General features: G+C 42.2%; 2 protein-coding genes across 8 annotated transcripts in view; both read right to left on the bottom strand.

The window, feature by feature from the left end:
* Nucleotides 1-14,448, bottom strand: part of Dcaf10 (DDB1 and CUL4 associated factor 10) — a 39,907-nt gene extending 25,459 nt beyond the window's left edge. Inside the window, exons 1-2 of one of the 2 annotated variants that reach the window (XM_059254281.1) lie at nt 13,575-14,448; nt 7,773-7,886 (exon numbers count right to left, since the gene is read on the bottom strand). In XM_059254281.1, coding sequence (XP_059110264.1) covers nt 7,773-7,886; nt 13,575-14,128 — 668 coding nt within the window. In that variant the 5' untranslated portion in view covers nt 14,129-14,448. The remainder of the gene's footprint in view (nt 1-7,772; nt 7,887-13,574) is intronic. The other variant, XM_059254280.1, reaches the window with a different exon arrangement.
* Nucleotides 14,449-15,431: 983 nt separating this feature from the next.
* Nucleotides 15,432-23,208, bottom strand: part of LOC131903599 (uncharacterized) — a 27,076-nt gene continuing 19,299 nt past the window's right edge. For 3 of the 6 annotated variants that reach the window (XM_059254278.1, XM_059254277.1, XM_059254276.1), the window contains 3 exons: nt 22,554-22,653; nt 18,756-18,886; nt 15,434-16,444 (listed from right to left, as the gene is read on the bottom strand). In XM_059254278.1, the coding sequence (XP_059110261.1) occupies nt 16,151-16,444; nt 18,756-18,886; nt 22,554-22,653 (525 nt within the window). In that variant the 3' untranslated portion in view covers nt 15,434-16,150. Of the gene's footprint in view, nt 16,445-18,755; nt 18,887-22,553; nt 22,654-23,208 lie in introns of all 6 variants that reach the window. The other 3 variants (XM_059254274.1, XM_059254279.1, XM_059254275.1) reach the window with 2 other exon arrangements.

Raw genomic sequence — 23,208 nt, 5'->3', positions numbered from 1 at the left:
AAATTCATGCACCCAGAGACCTTTCAGATCCTTAACCTTTTAAGTTACTTGTGCTTCTAAACAGACTTCCCAATCCGTTTTCCTAGACTGAAATTGGTAGGCACATGTGCTGTGGCGCACGCTGACAGCAGCACATGAGAGCTGACACTGATAAAGAATCCAAACATGTTAGTCGACTGTCACCTTGAGTAGGGGCAAACAACTTGACACAAGTCTATTCTTTTTGAGATATAAAAACTTTCAATTGTAAAATATTAGAAATAGGGACAATTAAAATGAATATAACAAACACCTATGATACCCACCACCCAGCTCATCAAATTTTAACATTTTGTTATCTTTCAGAATTATCTGAAAATACAAACATTGTGAGTCCCTCCCCAAGCCCGTTCCCCTCCCTCCCTCTCCAGAGGGAACCACTATCCAAAATTTGTCATTCCCCATGCACATGTTTAATACCATGAATTAATATGTATGTATCCATCATTTTCCATACTTTTTACATCCAATTTATTCTGGAGATATCTAATGAGCACCCACCATGTACAAGGCACAGTTCTAGGTGCTAGGATAAAACAGAACAAATGCATGCCTTCATCAAGCTTACGTTTGTGAAGCTTTAAAATTTTATATAAATGGTACCACACCACACAGCTCACTCTACATTTTGCTTTTCTGTCTCATCCTTATACTTCTGGGATGTTTTTGGTTCATTTAACTGATGTATAGTATTCCATTGTACACTAAACTTTATCTGCTTTCCTCTTAACAGACATATTGAGTCATTTCTACCTTCTTTCTATTCTAATGCTATAATGAACCTTTCCTCCTTATGCACCTAATTCATATGGTTAAGGTGCATATTAATTCCTTAAAAGTATAGAGATCTCTAATTTTACCAAGTATTGTTAAACTGTTTTGAAAACTGTGTTACCCATTTAGACTATCAATATATCTAAAGGTTACTTCTCATCAAGGCCAATCCTTGTATTTCTTCAGACAACTGATAAGCTTGAAAACCTTTCCAAATGTATTGCTCACTGTGATTCTCTGCACATTTTGTTAGAAGGTTTAACATACTCAAGATCCTTCTGCTCATGACTGGAAGTATCTTCTATTGGCCTTTATCTTTCCATACTGTTAGGGTTTCTTTCTTTCTTTTTTTTTTTTCCAAGACGGAGTTTCTCTGTGTAGCTTTGGAGCCTGTCCTGGAACTCACTCTGTAGACCAGGCTGGCCTCAAACTCACAGAGATCCACCTGGCTCTGCCTCCCAAGTGCTGGGAGTAAAGGTGTGCTCCATCACCACCCGGCTCTGTTAGGATTTCTATAACAAAACTACAATGATGTTTTGTTTCACTCAACTGAACTCACCAATCTTTAATGGTTTATGCTTTTAGTGTCTTAAAAATACTTTCTTGGGCTGGAGAGATAGCTCGGCGGTTAAGAGCACTGACTGTTCTTCTAGAGGACCTAGGTTCAATTCCCAGCACCCACATGACAGCTTACAACTGTCTATAACTCCAGTTCCGGGGATCCAATACTCTCACATCAATGCACATAAAATAAATTAGGAAAATAGTTTCTCACACAGAGACATAAGTATATTATCTACTTCTCTAGAAACGTTAAAGGTTTGCTTTCATAGTTAGGTTTTTAACTAGAAGTTATTTTCAGCTATGGTGTGAGGTCTGATTTTAACTTTTCATGTATATTATCAATGCCATCTTTTCCACCAATTTGCAATGCTTCTGCTCTTATGTAAAAACATTCCTATCTCACAGGTCTGCTTCTAGGTGATCTCTCATTCCACTGTCACTCGTTCTGGTCCAAGACTACATTTCACTTCAGGAACGGTTATTAGTTATTCCCACACTTTAGTCTTCTCCAAAACAACTTCAGCTGTTCATGGCATACGACTCAACAAAAGTGTTTAAATTTAGTTTTATGAAAACCTCTGATGGTATGTATCTTAGTCAAAAACTTACTGTATTAATAGACTACTTTGGGAATAATTGGCTTTTTTATGGTACTGTGTTTACTTCAGGGAGGACTTACATGTCTATGGGCTTTTTGTTGTTTGTTTGTTTTCAAAGACAGTGTTTCTCTGTATCGCCCTGGCTGTCCTGGAACTTGCTTTGTAGACCAGGGTGGCCTTGAACTCAGAGATGCTCCTGACTCTGCCTCCCCAGTGCTGGGAATAAAGGTGTGCACTACCACGACTGTTTTTGTTTGTTTGTTTGAATGTGTAGCCCAGGCTGGTCTCAAACTTCTGATCCTTCTGCCTCTACCTCCTTCAGCAAATCCTACCGGCATGTGCCACCACAACCGGCATTTGTTTTTTAAGCCCAGCCAGCCTGGAACTCACTATGCAGACCGGATTGGCTTCCAATTCAGAGATCCACCTAACTCTGCCTCTGGAGTGCTGGGATTAAAAGCTTTGGGCCACCACACCTGGCTGACTTACATGTTTTTGTCGTACAGTATCTTGGAAAGTCCTTCCAATCTTGATCCAAGTTGGCTGGAGGTGTTGGACTGTACAGCAGGGTCAGCTTGTATGAGCACTGACTTGTGGTTAACCATTTTCCTTGATGCTAGTCTAGATTCAGAGTGGTTTATGCTGCAAATGAGATCTTTTGGATCAGAGATTTTACAGTATTCTAGAAGAACCTTTATCTGGAGCTGACCCTAGAATCTTCTGTCCCCTGAGCTCCTCATTTCTATCAAAACAAAAGCTCAGGGTCACCAGCACTTGGCAGACCTTACAGGGTAAAAGCTGAAGTCTATTTACTTCTCAGTGTTCCTGCTTCCACTTCCTTTGTAGTCCAAGAGTTCCTTTCTTTCCTATTCATTAAACTCTGTATTAAAATGTACATACATGTATATAATTACTTTATTCAGCACTTGTTTTATTAGAAATGTTACTCAGGACACTTTAAATGTGCAGTCTTAATTCTTCAACAGCTTGGTTTACACTGACTAACTAGCTTTGTGTTCAGCTATGAAAAACCTCATCAGCACTATGGACTTGGCACTCTGCTTTTGCTTTGTGATATCAGGGCTGGGTTTAAGGTTTGTGATTATCTTGAGTTTTCCCTTTAACTACAAATACTATACATTTTACCCTTAATGCCTATGTTCTTTCATCTGTCCAATAGTGATAGTCTTAGCTTTCTCACTTATTTTCTTATGATATTGCTCTGTAAATATATATATGATATTGCTCTGTAAATATATATATATGCATATACATATATATAAATCATACAAATTATTCCTTTTCCTATTCAAATTGTAGATTGTTTGTTTGGTTTTGTTGTTGTTGTTATTGTTCTGTGTTTTTGAGACAGTCTCACTTTGTAGCTCTGGTTGTCCTGGGACTAAATATATAGATCAGGCTGGTCTAGAACTCAGAGATCCTCCTGCCTCTACCTCCCAAGTGCTGAGATTAAAGGCACCACCAGACCCAGCTCCAGACTGTCTTTTAATTAACACAATTTATGTATGTTTTCTGTGAATAGTCTATATTTTGAACTTCTATTTCTTATCCTTCCTCTGTTTTAAATTAAAAACAAAAACCAAAAACCAATTGAAGTTTTCCTATTTTAACTGAACTGGCTATGTGTCCTCCCTTTCTAGTGGTCTGAAGCTATAAATTGTATTTTCAAGATTTTTTTTTTTTTTTTTTTTTTGGTTTTTCGAGACAGGGTTTCTCTGTGTAGCTTTGCGCCTTTCCTGGAGCTCACTTGGTAGCCCAGGCTGGCCTTGAACTCACAGAGATCTGCCTGGCTCTGCCTCCCGAGTGCTGGGATTAAAGGCGTGCGCCACCACCGCCCGGCGTATTTTCAAGATTTTACCTATTCCTTTAAGTGTTGTTTTTTTTTTTTTTAAGATTTATTTATTTATTTATTATGTATACAGTGTTTTGCCTGCATGTATGTCTGCACTCCAGAAGAGGGCATCCAATCCAATCTCATTATAAATGGTTGTGAGCCACCATGTGGTTGCTGGGAATTGAACTTAGGACCTCTGGAAGAGCAGCCAGGGCTCTTAACCTCTGAGCCATCTCTCTAGCCCCCTTAAGTGTTGTGGTTTTTTTTTGTTTGTTTGTTTGTTTTTTAATGCACACATTTAATTATGCACTAATCTAAAAATGTCTGAAATTGCTTACTATTTCTGTCTTCTTCCTTATGGGTCTTATTATATTGTACCATCATCCTACACTACAAAACTTTCCCACATTAACTATTGTTGCCGCTGTATAAAGCCACATTGCCAAATGTGGTATCTCTAAGTCCCATTTAGCTTTCAAACACTTGCTATATGACCAGTGTGAACTGAGATATGTTCTAAGTATAAAATACACATTGGGTTTTGAAGATACCATTAGAAAGTGGAAGTGAAATATCTCAAGAATTTTGTACTGATTATATGTTGAAATTATAGTATTTTGGAAATATTGGGCTGAATACATTTAAACTAATATTGCTTCTTTCTTTAGTAACATACTCACTAACAAAAATCACACATGTGGCTAGCATTACGTTTCTGCTGGACAAGGCTTATCTACGGGTCTTACTCATCCTGTTCTTTGTTGTTTGCAATGCAATGCTAGAAGCACAACCAGGCCCTCCACATGCTGGGTGCTGGCGAGCACTGACACCGGGCTGCATCGCTAGCACTGCTGACCTGTTTGCAGATGAGGTTTTCTGTGCTGAACTCTGGGCTGCAAGTGATCTTTCCACCTCAGCTTCATAAACAGCTGAGACCACAGGCCCACGCCACTGTACCTAGCTTACTGCTTCAGTTTTAGTTTTGTTTTATACGTATCAAATGCAAAAGTAAAGAAAAACCCTCAGAATTCTGTTTTCTGCACTGTTAATTGTTCAGTGAACATTTTAGCTAATTACAATTCTTTAGTCTGGATTATATTTATCTGACATAATGTGGTACATGGCCTGGCCTTATCAAACACACTCCATTTTCTTCTCACATCAGCTGAGAAGCAGCCCTTTGTCAGTTGACGTATCATACTTCCACATGTAATTGGCTTCTAACTTCACAGCTTTTTAATAGTTTTAGTAGTTTTTAATTTTATGTGTAAGGGTATTTTGCCTGCATGTATGCTTATATACATAGGCTTCCACTTGAGGTCCAAGCTGGCCTCAAATTTGGGATCCTCCAGTTTTTCAAATGCAGGGACTATAGGTGTGCATCACCATGTTCAGTTCTGCGTTCTTTATATATATGCTGTAGTTTCTCAGTTAATCCTGTATTTTAACTACAGACTCATAACATTTCACACCTCTTAATCCTTCTTTGTATGTACTGGGTGAATATTTTGGTATTATTTCCAACTTCCAATTCACTCATCAACGATCAAAGAGTAAACTTCATCTGATCAATTAAACCTAAATTTTTATCTATTTTAAAATGTGTTATTATTATTTATTTTGTATTTGAGACAGGGTCTCATGTAGCCCAGGATGGCCTCCAACTCATTATAGAGCCAAAGATTACTTTGAATCCCTCTCAGTCTTCCTGCTTCCCTCCCAAGTGCTGAGATGACAGGCCTGTGCTACCACATTCGATTGTGTGTAGCATGAAATCCAGAGGCTTCACATATGCTAACCAAGAACTCTCCCAATTAAGCTACATCCCCAGCCCCAAGTCTTTATTTTTAATTCTGGTGCTAGAGGTTGAACTCAGGGCCTCACAGATGCTAAGCACACACTTTACTTCTGAGCTACATCCCAGCCCCAAATTGGAACTATGCCCCTTCAAGTGTCGAGCCTTTTTGTCTTTTGTTTCGAGATCCAACCCAGGACCTTGGATATGCTAAGCAAGTACCCTATCACTGAGCTAAAGTCCTAGCTACACCCTCCCTCTTTAAAATACAATCATATAGCAACATTTTTAATTTCCATGTGTTCTTGACTATATAAACCTGCTTCTTTCACCTCTTTTAATTTATACTCTTCATTCTCTTTAATGAAGAACACCCTTTATCTCTTTAAGCATCCTAAAAAGGTTTTAAAGTTTCTCCCAATCAATGGAATACTATGCAGCCGTTAAAAAGAATAAGATCATCCCATGGATACTAATATGACATGATCTCTAAATATGTTCAGTTAAAAAGGCCAGGAATATAGTAGTATGTGTAGAATGCTACCATTTATATAAAAGTATATGTGGGGTATCTGTGTGTATGTGTGTATTTATATGCTTGCACATGCATAAACTATCTCAGAGAAGATAGCAAATTAGTAATAGTGGTTGCCTCTGGGGAGGGAAACTGGGTGGCTAGGCGACAGAGGTGGAAATAGACTTACTTTTCACTGTTTACCCTTTTGTACCTTTGAATTTTGTACCACGTGCATGTATTACCTAGTCAAAAAAAAAATAAATAATTTATTTTTAAAAATAAACTCTTTGTTGGACTACTTACTCCATAAGTTAATTTCATCCAGAGAAATCCCTGTTCTGGTGGTTTGACTTTGCTGTATTAATATTAGATGTCTTCATGAATGTTGAAATTTTCGTTATAGGCTTGAGTGGACGGAGTTAACTTTTTCTCTCCCTTCATATTTAAGGGTTTTAGGATTGCCTCTACTTGGCCATCTGGGCCCCTAGTCTATTACTGGGCCCCTAGGTTTTATAATAACATTTCAGGGCTCCAGTTTCATAATAGTATTGGAAATAGTACACATTCAGTCACTAACCTGGCAAGTACCTTCACTCAATTTCTGTCATGAGGCTGTGTCTTTATCAGCTAAAACCTACAGCCCCAGGGGGCAAAACAGCTTTTTTTTTTTTTCAGCCTTTCATAAATGAGACAGACATCTCAACTAGTGGCTTCATGTGGTGATTGTGGCTCTGGGTCTTTCTTTACACCAAACTCCTCAGTGCTTTTAATCTTTTTAACTGATAAGATCATAACTACCAGCTATCAGTGCTGCAATGAAAGGCCAGGACCCGGTAGCTTCACCCTGTGCAGATCGACCTCAGGCCTGTCCTCTCTGGAACCTAACTGTGACTCTGTACTGCTTGTTCTCTGGTTCTGCGTGCATACGTCAGTAGAGTAACGCAGAACACAGCACACTACCCAAACTGCAAGTAATTTTCACATCTCTTTTTAAAATAACATTGAAAGTCATAACTATAAAATACAATTTCATTTCATATAGCTTAGAAAATAGAAAATTAATAATAAATTACCCATGTAAACTACTGCTAGGAGTTAAACACCATCTTTTGATCCTCTGTATCAACTCATATACTTGTAGAATTTGTATAACTTTAACTTACATAGTCCCAAACACTTGTCTATAGTGTTATACAGTCTCTACAATCATCATTTTAAGGACTGCATATTAATCCACCAAACTGTTCACCTGTAATTTACTTCCCAAATCTTTGACTAGGGAAGGAGTTAGCATTGAAGGATGTTACAAAGATGTTTTCTCTCTCTCAATAGTCTGGATGTGGGTGTGGTATGACCGTGAGAGATGATGTTAAGCCAATGCAGTAGTATAGTAGTACATGGCTAAGGTTCATAATGATGACCTTGACACACAAAGAGGAAAGGAAAAAAAATTGCATGGAGGTAAACAATATATTGCAGAAAAGTTCCAATCCAAAAATCATTAACAGTAAAATTTGTAATTATAAGGTAAGTTTTGCAACTGGGTAGGTAATAAATGACATATTTTCACTAACTTGCAAACCAGATTCTGAGTCACACTAAAAGCTCATTATTTACTAGCATGCTCACCTGATATTATTCACACAGTCTTCATGCGCTTCAGAAAGGGTTTTTATGTGCTTTGAAGAAATAGGGTCAAAAAGCAGAACTTCAGTCTGTTCACAGGCAACTGTCAGCACTGACCTGAAAGGAAGCAACACATTTCTCTTGTTTACTCTTCTCATACTCTCTAGCTCACTTATTTATAATTATACATATTATAGATAACTTTTCCTCTGGGAATTTAGTAGAGTGAAGCAATTAATAAACACGAGAAACATGAAGATATGCTTCACTGTAAAAGGAGAAATTGAAAGCAACCTAAGTATACATGAGAGAATGAGTATCTTATAGACCACGGAACATCGTAACTGTCCTCCTATTCATGAGGGAAAGATCTCAAACCCCAAGTGGATGTCTGAAAGTCCAAACAGTAAGGAATCCTCCACATACTGTCCTCCTCCTATACACACTAATGCCAAGCTTGAATCTGTAAATGAAGATTGACAAGTATAATCAAGCATAACAGTTATAACTCACTGTGGTGCAGTTACACCAGTGTGCTTACTCTCAAAGCACACTACCCCACTGCAGATGCCAGCAGTGGCACGGTTGTTTTTGTTCTGCTTTTCCACTGTCAAGTGGAGAACTTGCAATCTTTTCAACTGCAGGATGAACTATGGCTTCTCTTTGGCATACTCCAATGCCAGCACCACTGCTCTCGCACTTTGTAGTCTTACTACCTAAAATAACGCTCAGACATAGCATTGTGAACCGGAGCTGAGCTGTGACTGAGAGCCCAAGTGACTAGCAATGTGTTCTTGCACACAGTATGGACACAGTATAAGGGATGACATGTCCCAGGTGGGACAAAGTGGAATGACAAGAGATTTCATCAAACTATGAAGACTGGCATGAAATGTAAAACTTGTGAGTTATTTCTGGAATTTTTCATATGCCCTTTGTGTACTATGGTTGGTTAGAGGTAACTGCAGAGTGAAGTCAGGAACAATGGGAAATTACTTTTCAGACGTTAACAAAAGGGCAGTGTGGTGGTTTAAATTAAGACTAGCCATCTGCCCCCACCCCAACCCCCCAGTGGTTCATAGGGAGAGGCACACTTAGGAGGTGTGGCCTCATTGGAGGAAGTGTGTCACTGGGGGTGGGCTTTGAGGTTTCAAAAGCCCAAGCCAAGTCCAGTGACTCTCTCTTCCTGCTGCCTGTGGATCCAGATGTAGAACTCCCAGGTCTTTCTCCAGCACCATGTCTGCCTGCGTGCTGCCTTGCTCCCTCCTGAAATGACTAAGGACTAAACCTCTGAAACTGAAGCAAGCCCAAACTAAATGCTTGCTTTTATAAGGGTTGTCATCTGAGATCTGTTCTCTGTGTCCTGTCGTGTCTGGTAGCCTGCATGTCCAGCTCTTTCCCACGCAGTCATGGCTTCCCAGAATGCACATATCTGAAAGCCAGACCTGACTTCACAGCCACCTTCAAGGAAATCAAGCTTTTGGACTACAGAGGAAAGTACATGGTCCTCTTTTTCTACCCATTGGACTTCACTTTTGTGTGCCCCACAGAGATCATCACTTTTAGCAACCACACTGAGGACTTCCAAAAGCTGTGCTCGGAGTGTCTGTGGACGCTCAGTTTATGAAAGGTTGGCTTTGCATGAAATATGAGACAAAATTAAAAAGCCATAAAGGAAAAAGTCCTATGTCTGATTTTATCTAATTAGCCTGGTAGGGTATAAGCCAGCCCCTTGATGAAGAAATACATAATTTGGTTTTTGTTGTTATTGTTGTTGGTTTTTCGAGACAGGGTTTCTCTGTAGCTTTGGAGCCTGTCCTGGAACTCACTCTGTAGATCAGGTTGGCCTTGAACTCACAGAGATCCGCCTGGCTCTGCCTCCCGAGTGCTGGGATTAAAGGAGTGTGCCACCACCACCCGGTGCATAACTTGGCTTTTATCTCCTCCCCTACCCCGAGTTTTCTCATACACATTTGTTTACAACTAACTGTTTTCATTTAAATACATTTTGGAAGCTGAGCATGGTGGTGCATGCTTGTAACTCCAGCACTCAGGAAGTTAAAGCAGGAGGATTACCCTAAGCTCAAGTCCAGCCTGGGCTACATAGTGAGTTCAGAGCTAGTTTCAACCAAATAGTAAGCCTCTATCTCAAATCAAAACAACAACAAAACCCTCACATACATATAAATAAAAGTTTTTTGGAGGTGGCAGGAGCTGGAGAAATGGCTCAGCAGTTAAGAGCATTGGTTGCTCTTCCAGAGGTCTTGAGTTCAATCCCCAGCAACCACATAATGGCTCACAGCCGTCTATAACGGGATCTGATACCCTCTTCTGGCATGCAGGTGTACTTGCAGATAGAGTACCATATAGATAAAATAAATATTTTTTTAAAAGTTTTCTCATTTCCATATTAAGCATCAGATCTCATTGTAGATGGCTGTGAGCCACCATGTGGTTGCTGAGAATTGAACCCAGGACCTCTGGAAGAGCAGTCAGTGCTCTTAACCTCGGAGCCATCTCTCCAGCCTGATGTTTATATTTTAAATCTAATACTCGTTTAATCTTTATGTAAATACCCATCAAGCTTCCCGGTAGAGCAGAGTTCTCACCATTATGATGTAACTTAGTCATTTAGTCATTTTTTTTCCTTCAAGTCTATTTTATTCTCCTTTTATTGTAATTTACCAGTTGTTTTAGAATGTTTTTATATATATTTCTTATATATATATTAATATATATATATATTTCTATACCCTTTTAATTATCTCCCCCTGTAATCTAACAGTCTTTGCCCATCCCTTTGAAATAGGGTCTTGATATATTGTCTAAGCCTGTTTCAAACTAATGGGCCCAATTGGCCCTCCTGGCCTGACTCCTGGCAGCTTGTTTTTGGTGTTTCATTAGAACATTTATACTCACTATACTTAGTAACATTTGGATTTATTTTTAGCTATTTGGATTTCTTTGTGCTTTTTATCTATTATACTTCATCGTATGGGAGGGTACTGGGATTAAACCCACATGCTAGGCAAGTGCTTTACCACTAAACAATATCAACAGCTCTTTTTTCTTCTGTCCTTTGCTAACCTTTTCATGTTTGTGCATATGTGGATGAGCTTTCGTGTGTGTGTGTGTGTGTGTGTGTGTGTGTGTGTGTGTGTGTGTGGTGTCTTCCTCTATTGCTCTGTACGTATTTTTTAAAAATTTACTTATTTAATTTACGTGTTTTGCCTGTATGTATGTATGTGTACCACATATGTATAACGGGTCCCCTGGAACTGGAGCTACAGACAGTTGTGAGCTGCCTTGTGGGTGCTGGGACCCAGGTCCTCTGCAAGAGCAGCCAGTGCTCTTAACTATGGAGCCATCTCTCCAGCCTCTCTACTTTCCTTTTTGAGACAGAGTTTCTCACTGAACATGGAGTTCACTTTTTGGGCTACAGTGAATGGCCAGTGAGCCCCAGGGGTCAACCTCTCTCCACAAGGTGCTGGGTTAGAGATGTGAGACACCACACCCAGCCTGTGTGGGTGCTAAGGGTGCTAAAGTCAGGTCCTCATATTTGCACTTACCCCCTGAGCCACATCTTCTTACCTTCTTTTTGTAATCTTTCCCTTGTTTCATACTTTTTTCTCTACTAGTTTGGAAGGAAATTATCTATTCTTTGTTTTCTTGAAATTGCAATACATATACTTATTAAAGGCTCTTAAGTTGTTGTTATTATTGTGTGTGTGTGATATATGGGTACATGTGCAGGTCAGAGAACAACCTAGTGGAGTCAGGTCTCTTTTTACCTGTGGGTTCCAGGGATCAGAACTCAGATCAACAGGCTTATACATCAAGTTCCCTGACTTGCTGACTATTTCATGGGCTGAGTACCAGAATAATTACTTTTTAAAAATGCTTCTGGGGCTGGGGAAATGGCTGTGTGGGTAGAGGCCTACCACCAAGGCGGACTACTGGAGTTCCATCCCTGGGACCCACACGGTGGAAGAAAACAATGGCTCCTACAGGTTGCCCTCTGACCTCCACACATGTGCCTCCACATATAAGTCATGGAATGCACATGAACCTGTATGAATATGTGATGCCTTTAATCCCAGCGCTTGGAAGGCAGAGGGAGGTGGATCTCTTTGACTTTGAGGTCAGCTGAGTCTACATTGTGAGTATCAGGGCACATGAGACACAAAATAAATAAATTTCTCTGGGAGAATGTAGTCCATATTCAAATGAAAACCATATGTAATATCCTTGATTCTAATAATCCTGGCAATTTAAATTTTTCACAATTAATTCTAGACTCACCATATCCTATTTAAAATTCTACCTCTAGAGAATGACAAACCTACTTCTCAAGTCCTCAAAGTATAGAGTTTGGTAAAAGAGGGATTGAGGGACAGAAAAGAGGCACAGATAGTATTTGGGGAGAGGAGGAAGCTTTAAGAGTATCACATAAAGGGAGAAGGTTCAAGGAATAAGCTTCAGCTAACTAAAGTTTCCCTTCTCATCAGTTTTCTTCTGAATTCAGGTATGCACCCCCTGCTAAAACTCGAGCCAGCTACTAGAAGGAAAATCCCCAGAGATCCTAGTACCAGGCATAATTAGGAAGAAGCATTTTCGTCAATGAACTAAAACAGGTTTTACTTGGTCAGTAACTGTGTTCCCATGCTTCTTTCTCGGCATATTCTAGGTCTTCCTTCCTTGAAAAATCTTTGCTTCGTTATTTCCATTTCCTCTAACATTATACGCTACTATGGCCCTTCAACGTAAGTTCATATTCATATGAACTAAATCTATTCTTTACCCAGCAGTCTGGATTCATTTCTCTCCTGGCATTTTCTTCTGCTCTTGATCCAGATGTCACTTTTTCAAGGTACCCGAGCTCAACAGGCTTTAAGCCTTTATCTCAATTTGTAGGTGTTCACTGTGCATTACTTAGAATCTCACATCCAATTGAATTAATAGAGCCCAGGCTCAGTAAACAGAGTGGCATTAGTTAGTTTTACTCACTACTGTTCTCCATGCATTTGCAACCTATCAAGTGTTCCAGAAGCATCTGGTTAATGAGGGACTGAATGGATGAATGCATTAACTAAGCAAAGACTAGTAACTCAGAGGCCCGATGTGATAACAATGCTACTAGTTATGTCATTTTAAGGTGAAACCATGAGCAGTGTTTTCCCTCTGACTGTCGTTGAACTTCTGCGCTCACAAGATAAAGTATTAAACAGACCTCGGATAGTTTTGAAATTTTCCTATAGCTTGAAGTAAACCAAGAGCAAACAAACGTCAGTCAAAAAAAAAAAAGTTAGATACCCTTAACCCAAGCTTGTAGTCTCTCCCATAAATGGCCCAAACACCAAGAAACATATTTCTGCAGTGTCTTAGTATCTTTCTAGTGTTTTTGAGTGTCAACTCATGGCAGATCTGGCATAAGGGCCAAAGATTCTGCAAGCTTCCTACCTTGAACTCTTTTAACACAAACTGAGCTCAGAGAAAGGCCCACCGAGGATAGCACCGAAATGATGGGCATTTGTTTAAAGTATATTCACTGAGCACCTACTGTACCAGAAAGTCCTACTTGTGGACTGGCTCTGGTAGACCTGCAGCCATAGCTTAAGGTATTTCTCTTCCACCGAGCTGGGTTCCTCCAGGACCCCGAGGGGAAGCCCTGGGCCTGCCCACCTCCAAAGGCCAGGTCGGGGCTCAGAGGCGACAGACAAAGTGCTTCTGAAAGTGCCGGGGCACGGCGGCCAGCAGCGGCAGCCGACCTGAGCGGAGGGAACCCGGTGGGGCGCAGGCGCTTACCCGTCGGGCGAATACTCGAGGTTGAAGACAGCACCGTGGGTGCGGGTGCTGAGGTACACGGAGTCTGCGGGGTGGATGGAGCCATACAGGTTAGTCATCGTGCGGAAGTTGTCCCGCGCCGGGTCCACGAACAGCCCGCGGCCGAGGCTTCGCTCTCTCAGCCAGCCGAACAGTCTGGCGCCGGGGCCGCCCAGGCCCGCGCCGAGGCCCTGCCGGCTCCGGCTGCCGGCCCTGCAGTCTGGCCTCGAGCGCCTGCGCGGCGAGCACGACGGTGACAGGTCCGCCTGCGCTGCAGCAGCAGCCGACAACTCCAGAGCTCCGGGGCCCGCCGGCTCTCCGGCGCGCTCGCCCGGGGACAGTGCGGGGCCGCCCGGGAGGCGAGGGCTGCGGGCTGCCGGCGGGGGAGGGGCCGCGTCAGCTCCCTGCTGTGGAGGCGCCGGCCGCCGAGCTGGAGAGGGCGGTCTGGAAGCTGCCGCCGGCCCTCCGAGAGGCGGCGGCTCCTCAGCTCCAGCCGCCCCGTCCCCGCCCGGGCTGTGGGGCCCGAAGGGAAACATGACCAACGCCCCCGCCCCCTATTCCGGGCCGCTGTCCCGCCGCCCGACAACTCAGCGCTCCCGCTCCAGCCGCCACTTCCGGGTGCCGCGTCCTAAACCTGCCGGCTGGGAAACCCGCGTCACCGCTAGGCTGCCCTCCGTCGGGGACCGAAAAGCAAGGACACCGCGGAATCGGGAGCGCCCCAGCCCAAGAGGACTGTGAGGTCAGGAGGCACTAACCCTCTGTGAGCAATGTCGGACGCACAGCACCAGCTACAAGCAGCGGAGAGTCGGCCCACAGCTGTCAGTGAGCACTGACTGGCTGTGTGCCTGACCATTCGCCAAGACTCGGTCGGATGACCTACTGTTGTCCTTACACCGAGATTGGGCGGGGTGAGGAGGGTGGGTGTATTACTGGGTTATATTAGGTCACACAGTAAATCTCATGGCGCACTGCCTACTCAGCCTAGAAGTCTAAAGATTCAAGAACATTCGCACGCAAAAAGCACTGGACTGTACAGTGCCTAGAATAAAGGAACCTATCGATGCCTTAAATATCTGCCGAAATCTCGGCTACTGCGCAGTCAAGTATATCTTCATCAATGTCAGAGCCTTCTCTTCCCTGCAAAAGAACATATATGCAGCTAGGAGTAATTGAGGGGAGCTGGAGAGCTGGATCAATTCAACCCCACAAAGCAAGAGATCATAATGCACGAAGGGCCTTTCTCACTGCGGCTGCTGAGTAAAATCAACCTGTTGTCGGGGACAGAGAGGTTAACAGGAAATGGGGCTTTTCAGTGCAGGGAATCTTAGTCCTCAAAAAGGAAAGCTTGAGGTAAAGGAAAAGCAGACAGATGTAAGCACTGACACATTTTCTAGGTCTTGTTAAGGGCAGCGTTGTAGGAAGCTCACATTTGGAGACTGTGATGGTAAACAAGACAGACCTGGAAGATGTCTGGAGGAAGGTAATTAGAGAGTCAATGGTTGAACTTTCAGCAGAAAATCATGAAGTCCTCATTTAGTCTGTATTGGCTCCAGATAATCAGATTTCACAGTTCAGGAATTCAACATACCGAGGTCCCAAAGCCATTTAAGAGCTGTGCACTTGCCAGGCCGTGGTGGCCCACGCCTTTAATCCCAGCACTCGGGAGGCAGAGCCAGGCGGATCTCTGTGAGTTCGAGGCCAGCCTGGACTACCAAGTGAGTCCCAGGAAAGGCGCAAAGCTACACAGAGAAACCCTGTCTCAAAAAACAAAAAACAAAACAAAACAAAAAAAAAAAAAAAAGAGCTGTGCACTGAGGGTATGGAGCGCTTGCCTAGCGTTTGTGAAGCCCTGACTTTAACCCCTAGCTAGTACTGTAGAGAAGACAAAACAAGTGTGCACTGATACAAATTTAAGGCAATAATGGTAATACAGAGAATAAGTAATTTAGTAATGCCTAGTTTTTTAAACGTTTGTATTTAGTATGTGAATACTGTTTTATTCCAAATTTTTTTTAATAAAACCTAAAATAAGAGCATATTACATAAGACTAAGATTCTATAACATCAGTTAAAAAAATTAAGAGGGCACTAAAAATAGAAATAAAATTTATCTGTGCATGTTCCTGTCGACCCTACATTTGAGAGTCTGTACATACAACCATGTTAATAAGTAGTTGACTTCAAATCAGTCTATATTGACCAATTTCTAGGTAATACCTTTTGGAAAGCTAAAAAATTTTCAACTTTAGTAGCCAAAATTCAATTAGATGTCTACTTATATTTAAAGCATCATCGGAACCCCTTTGCCTTATAGTCTTTTTGGATCTTAATGGAAGTAAATAATCAACAAAGGTTTTCTGAACTGTGTCCCCAAGTCCCAAGTATCACATGTCCCTGGGACATGATAAAGTCAGGGACTTTATCAGGCAGGTGGAGAACATTTTTTTTCTCTAACCAATAACTAGATGTTTTTGTATTTATTGTGAATTGCTATCCAACTGATGTCTTCTAATGCAACATAACTGAAATGATAAATACCGGCCTTTCCTGTCAGGCTTTCATACTTTCGGAGCAGTAAGTTCACTCTCTATCTGTTTAGTTTCACTGTTTCTACCCAATGAATAGTATCCCTTGTTAGGAATGATGTCGATAAAATGAACAAGGCGGTTGGCCATAGCATAGAAAGCTGTAATGGTAGCTATGTCCCAGGCATCTTCTCTATTGAAGCCATGCATTTCCAGCTTTTTGAAATGGTCATCTGTTATGTCATCAGCTTGGGAGACAGCAAGTGCAAACTCTACCATTGCTTTTTCTCTAGCAGGGAGGTCAGACTTTTTCCAGTTTATACAGACCTGCAATGAAACACACAATCAGAATCTTAGTCCAGTACAACACAGCTAAGAAAATCCAAGGTCCAATGAAACCAATGGGGAAAAGCCCTCAAGGTTATTCTAGAATGAAGGGAGCAAAGTTAGGCCAGAAAGATACACAAATATCTTGGTCTAGCCAAATGGAATATAAACCTGGAAATCTAGTTCAAAACCATGTCTACCAAGAAATGTTTTTGAGGACCGGAAAGATGCCTCCATGGTGAGGAGCACTAGCTCTTGCAGAGCATCTAGATTCAGTTCACAACCATCTAGAACTCCAGTTTCAGGGGATCTGACACCCTCTTCTGACCTCCAAGGGCACCAAGCACACATATGGTACACATACATGCAGGCAAAGCACGCATACATAAAAATAAATATTTTAAAAAAGTATTTTTGTTTGTTCTAGCTTCAAAACTCTCTTTGTTTTCAGGCTGGAAAGATGGCTCAACAGTTAAGAGCATTTACTGCTCTTGCTCAGGCCCCAGGTTCAGTGTTCAGCACTCACATGTTGGCTCACACCTGCAGTATCCCAGTCAGTTCAGGGGATCTGACACCCTCCTCTAGCCTCTGAGGATACCTGCCTGCATACGGTACACATTACTCATGCAGGCTTACATACATACCCCTAACTTTAAAAAAGAAAACAACTCTTTTTTTTCCCCACCTGGACACAGTGGCAATCCCTTCTACTCAAAGCTCAGACAGGAGGATTATTAATTCAGTTTAGTAAAAATCTGGGCAAAAAACCAAGACCATGTCTCTTAAAAAGAAACAAACAAATCTTCCCTTTTCCTCTAAACATCCATGACTTAAAAAATCTCAGAGTCAAGGACAGAAACTTCCTACTTGAAGAGCTTCCTTCCAGATGAGAACAGTAGAGCCCACAGGCTACCCCCTGTCCAGTCCCCAGTGATGCCCAATTTCACAATATTTGTGAAATTAATAGTTTATATTTATCCAAGTATGGTGGCTCAGGCTGAGGCAGAAGGTTCCCTGAGCATAGGAGTCTACCTAGGCTACACAGTGAATTCCAAGCCATCCTGAGCTACAGCACAAGAGACTGTCTCACAAAGCTAAACAAAACCAAGAAGACCCTCACATTTAGCCATGGATGTGTTAAGGATGTGTTTGACATTTCATATTTATTATCTCATTCTCTGTGCAGCAGTATTTTTATTATCCCCATTTCATTAAGAGGAAACTACAGTTTAAAGAAGCAAATTAACTTCCCTAAGGTCACAGGGCTACCTCATGGCAGAGCTGGGGTCAGGTCCCAAGTACACGAGGTCCCACAGACTACACTAACAGTTATTTTCTCTGCTGGAGTGAAATACTGGAAACCACTCAAAACTAAAGACATTAGACTGACTTAGCAACCACAGTACGACAACACGCTTCACGGCCACCAGGAGGTGGTTCCTGACAAAGCCTGAATGAGCAAGGACCAGCTGAAGGAGCGGGCAGGATAAAGGGGGAGTTACCTGCAGGCTAGCAACACAATCTCCACCCAGGTCAGGAGAGAAGACTGCAGGGGGAGACGGATGGATCTCAACTTTAGAATAATTCAGAGAAAAGGTTTAGTTCCCCAGCTCCAAAAACAAGGATTTCATTGTAGAAATCAGAACTGGGAAAGCTTGGCGGCAAATCCTCCTTGGCTGTCTCTATCCTCAGCCCATTTTCTGAATAATTAGGATGACCTCTGATGGCCAAAAGCCTGACTGGAGATGAACCAGGGGCAGAGTAAGTCACTTATTGGGGAAACAGGGCCAACTTCACAATCAATCTTGGTGATAAGAGAGGACAGAGCCCATTCCAGAAAGATAGGCAGATTGGCCAAAGCCTGGGGCCAGCACTAAAAACAAAAAAAGAAAAGCTAATGCTCTGACTTGGTTCCTCTTAGACTAATCAGTGGATGTATCATTTAACAGTGGAAACCACAAGCAGTACAGCGTAGCAGAAAAGAACAGCTTTGAAATAAGACTGTTGGATGCTCCATGCTGAGGGCGACCTCTGAACTGAGAGCAGAAAATGGTTAGAGAAAAGGGAATACAGGTCAAGTAACCAGTCCATCTGGCATAAAGCTGGGAGGTGCAGTTACTCCCTACCTACTCCCTACCTCCAAATCGAATGTATACAGAAGCAGGTGGGAAAAGTGATAGGATCTAGAAGGGACCTCAAATAGTGGGAGGAACTTGAGGTGTATGCCCCACACCTTATAATGGCCTGAGTTATGTCCTTTGTCCAGGTACAGAGAAGCCCTGAAACTGACACAGGAGAGGCGGGCACCAACCTGGTCAGAGAGTCCTGGGTTCTTCGAGTAGACCCTGTATAGGGCACTGTGGACAACAACGCTGTACAGGCACCTTTCACCCAGGCTGGTCACTACAATGATGAGTTCCTTGTCAGCTTTGCTGAGCTGACCTGCAGAGGAAAAGGAAAGGAGACCCATCTAGAAAGCCCAAACAGCGGCTCAGTAAGAACTGTCTGCATAGAGGTGTTTTATCAACACCTCTGCCCGTCTGCCTACATCCTATCCTCACTTACACATTCATTCTCGTTCCCTGACTCTTCCTAAAGTCCACTTGTTCTTTCATTGTCTGTTTCTCCTCTCGAGAATATTTGTGAAACTGCTGGTAATGCCCTATTGCTGAAGACAACACCTGTAGACCACACTGAACATGGAGAAGTTTACTGTGCCTGGCTAAAGCTTTCACCCCTCCTGTCTAGTGTTCATAGTGCTGGAAGGTACTCTGCACACTACTGGAGGGGAAAGGTGACCACCACCCCAGCTACAAACCCTTCAGTCTACAATGGTGACCTGTCTGCATGATTCTCAGGTGCATTAGTGGCACAAAGCTTGTGGGTCACCAACCCTCTATGATTGGACTTAAGGCCACTCCATGAGATACAACCATGCCTGGCACTGCTCAGGCATCCAAGAACCTGAGACTAAATAGGGCATGAACCAAGAGGAAAACCACGTACTATTGTTCTGCTAAAGGAATATAACAGTAAAATGACTCCTAATGACATTCTGCTATGTCTGTAGATCAGTGTCTCACCCAGCCATAATCACAGAAGCTTCCTCCTGCAGTAGATGGGAACTAATATAGAGACCCACAACTGGACACTATGCAGAGTGAGAAACTTTGGAATACTCAGTCCTAAATGAAATATATTCATCACACCTCTTCCTTCAGGGCTCAAGGAGCTATGTGGAAGAGGAGGCAGAAAGATTTTAAGAGCCAGTAGGGATGGAATACACCAAGGAATCAGTGCCTTTCTAGACACAGCAGGACTGACACACACATGGACGGACTCACAGAGACAATGGCAGCATGCACAGGGCCTGCACAGGTCTATGCCAGATGAGGTCCCAGTGCTGACGGGAAGTAAACATGAGCCCCATCCTTAACCCAGAAACTATCTCCAATTGTTAACCACTCACAAAGGAAAAATTTGTTTTCTCCAGTGTATATAAATCACACTTAAGAGCAGGCCCCATGCCCAGCAAATGTCCAATACTAAATGAACTCCACAGTATTTCTGGCGATTCTTTTGCCTCATAAGGCAGTGTTTGGGATTTTTTTTAACCTTACTGGTCTTTTGTTTATATATTATTGTTCTGATTTTGTGTTTTTATGGTGTGTGTGTGTGTGTGTGTGTGTGTGTGTGTGTGTGTGTGTGTGTATGTGTGTGTTTCTACTGCTTTTTGTTTTTTTGTTTTTTTCCCTGTTCTGGTTTGTTTGATGTTTAGTTTGCCTGTTTGTTTTCTAAAGAGAGAAAAAGAGTGAAGTTGGATGGGTAGGAAAGTTGGGAGGATCTGGAAGGAGATGAGGAAAGGGAAACCATGACAAGAATATATTATATGAAAAAATTCATTTTCAAAAAAAAAGTGTATGTGAAAGCCCATGCATTTCTCTGACTTTTTCTCCCCTCAAGACAGGGTTTCTCTGTGTAGCTTTGGAGCCTGTCCTGGAACTCGCTTTGTAGACCAGGCTGGCCTTGAACTCAGAAAGATCCTCCTGGCTCTGCCTCCCAAGTGCTGGGATTAAAGGCATGCGCCACCACCCAGTGCATTTCTCTGACTTTTAAAAACTACTATAATCTCAGAGGAGTACTGACATATGGCAGTTACCTTAGAAGATGTGCTGAATGGATTTATAAGTTGCAGTGCTAACAATTTGAAGATTAGAGACTACTTCCTAACCTCGGCAAACCTCTGCCCATGAGTAGGGACTACAGAAGGGGAAGTCACTTCCATGCCTGGCACAGTTCTGAGAACTTTATACGTGCTACCTCCTTTTCCCTCACATCAGCGCTATGGTATTTAACATTTCACTAGTAAGGAAAGCAAGGGTCTGAGACAATTCAATATTCTGCAGAAGTTCGTTTGGATTATTTTTAGCAAAATTCATTGTTTGAATAATCATCAGTCTTCTCCCAGTGGGATAGAAAAGCTGCAGAAAGATGTGCTGGCCACACAAGGGAGGCAAATCCTACCCATCACTGGGAAGGGGAAGCTGGCAACTGTAATAGATCACAGGAGGAACAATCCCTTGTTATTGCAAGCACATGAGATGGACTTTGGAGAAAAGAGCTGGTTCACAAGGGCATGAATAAGTGAAAAGACAGCCCGGGGCACAGCAGAGTGAGCACAGTTAAAGGGAAGACAAATCATGAGACCCCTGTGCTGTGAGAATAAAAGGTAGCCTATGTTGACTCAAACAGAACATCAGGGGATTATGGGAGATGCAGCTGCGAAGGTAGGCTAGTGACAGGCCATGAAGAACCACTGTGACAGACTTGCTGGCTATCTCCCAATATGTTATTCACTAGTTACTTGCCAGGCACCATGGTACATGTGTTTAATCGTAGCACTAGGGAGACAGAGGCATGGGGAGCTCTGTAAGACCAGCCTGGTCTTTATAGTGAGCTCCAGGCCAGCCAAGACTCATGGTGAGACCCTGTCTCAACAAACAAACAAACAAACAAAACCAAACAATCCATATCTTTTACGTTCTTTTTCCTTTAATAATTAGGATCTTCTAATGCATCTGAGCACATGTCATATACCTTCCTTTGTAGCTAACTGTGATGGACAAAATCCAGCCTATGAGATGTAAGTGGAAGTAATGTGTGCAACTCCTATGTCCTGACCTTATGGGAAAGGGACAAGTGATTATCACTGCTGCTTCCTTTTGCTAGTGACATTCATGAGCCAGCATAAGACTGTAGGCAAGGGCATTTCCTAAAATTAAGAAAACACTATTTCGCTGGGCAGTGGTGGTGCACACCTTTAATCCCAGCACTTGGGAGGCAGAGGCAGATGAATCTCTGTGAGTTCTAGGCCGTATGGTCTACAGAGTGAGTGAGTTCCCGGACAGTCAGGGCTACACAAAGAAATCCTGTCTTTAACCATGGCCCATGGCCCCCCCCCCAAAAAAAAAAGAAAAAAGAAAGAAAACACTATATCAACCCTTAGCGGCTCATATGGAAACTATTAGATGAGAGAGAAAAAAAATCTTATTAAAACCAGTGTATATTTTCACTCTGGGTAGTAGCAACTCAAGCTAAATCCTAAGAAATAAGTCCTTGATTTCATGACTTTATTTGAGGGCTATAAAGAACCACAAATGACTTTTTATGCCCTAACTAAGAAAGAAAGAGGATTACTACTAATTCATTTCCGTTCTATAACTACGGTCCTAAAGCTGCATTCAGACACTGACTTCAAAGTCTAGAGTTGCCCCTGGATGTGGTGGTGTATGCTTGGAATCCCAGCCCTGGGCAAGCTGAGGTAGGAAGACTGCTGTGAGTTCAGGACCAGCCGGGGCTACATAGTGAGTTCCAGGCCAGCCAGGACTATACAATCAGGCACACATAGGCATTCTCATTCTCTCTGTCCTCCCTCCCTGCCAACCCCACCACTAATAATGAAACAAACAAGAAAACAAGAATCCAGAGGACCACAGAAACTGAGTTGCTCCCTGACGCAGTAACCTAGGACTGGGGAAGAAATGCTCGAACCAGAAGCCAAGCATTTGGGCTTTCTCCAAGAATGTGTTAGCATTGCTTTTTCATTTACCTGTTTCTTTATTATAGATGGCATTGTAGTAAGCAAAGAAAGCTCTGAATTCCGAAGGCCGGTAAGACAACACTTTAAACACATTTGGTAAAAATCCTGTCTGCAGGAAAGGAAAAAGACAGAGTCACACAAAATGAAATCTGGGATTAGAATAAGCAACAGTAACTAGTTACTCCTGTGTTAAATGCAATCTTGGAAAGGTTACCACCTCTCCTATGCATCCCTTCACCTTTCAGGGTATAACTGTTACTTCTAAAGTGTACATGATAGTTTTGGTAATTAACATTTTGAAATTTGGAGATTGGAACACTTTGATCAAATGATACACCCTATCATTTAGGTTCTCTGGCTCAGGTCAAATAAATCCCCAGCTACTAAAAACTACTATCAGAGACCACCACACAGATGCTACAAAGCTGCCAGACTCCTGCCATGTATATTCTGCTGTTCCTTGATCCTTGCTTTCCTAGAACATTAGAGCACTGAATCTATCTTGGATATTATGGTCAAAAGCCTTAAAGACAAAAATCAGATCATGTAATTATTATTGATTTATATACAAGATATTATAAGGATGTATAGAGATACATTATTTAGGTTCCGTTTTATTAAAATATGCTTTCACAAAATTTTTAAGGAATTGGTTTAAGTAATG

Source organism: Peromyscus eremicus, chromosome 2 (assembly GCF_949786415.1).
Source record: "Peromyscus eremicus chromosome 2, PerEre_H2_v1, whole genome shotgun sequence".
NCBI classification, from domain to species: domain Eukaryota; kingdom Metazoa; phylum Chordata; class Mammalia; order Rodentia; family Cricetidae; genus Peromyscus; species Peromyscus eremicus.
This window is presented reverse-complemented; position numbering and strand designations above follow the sequence as displayed.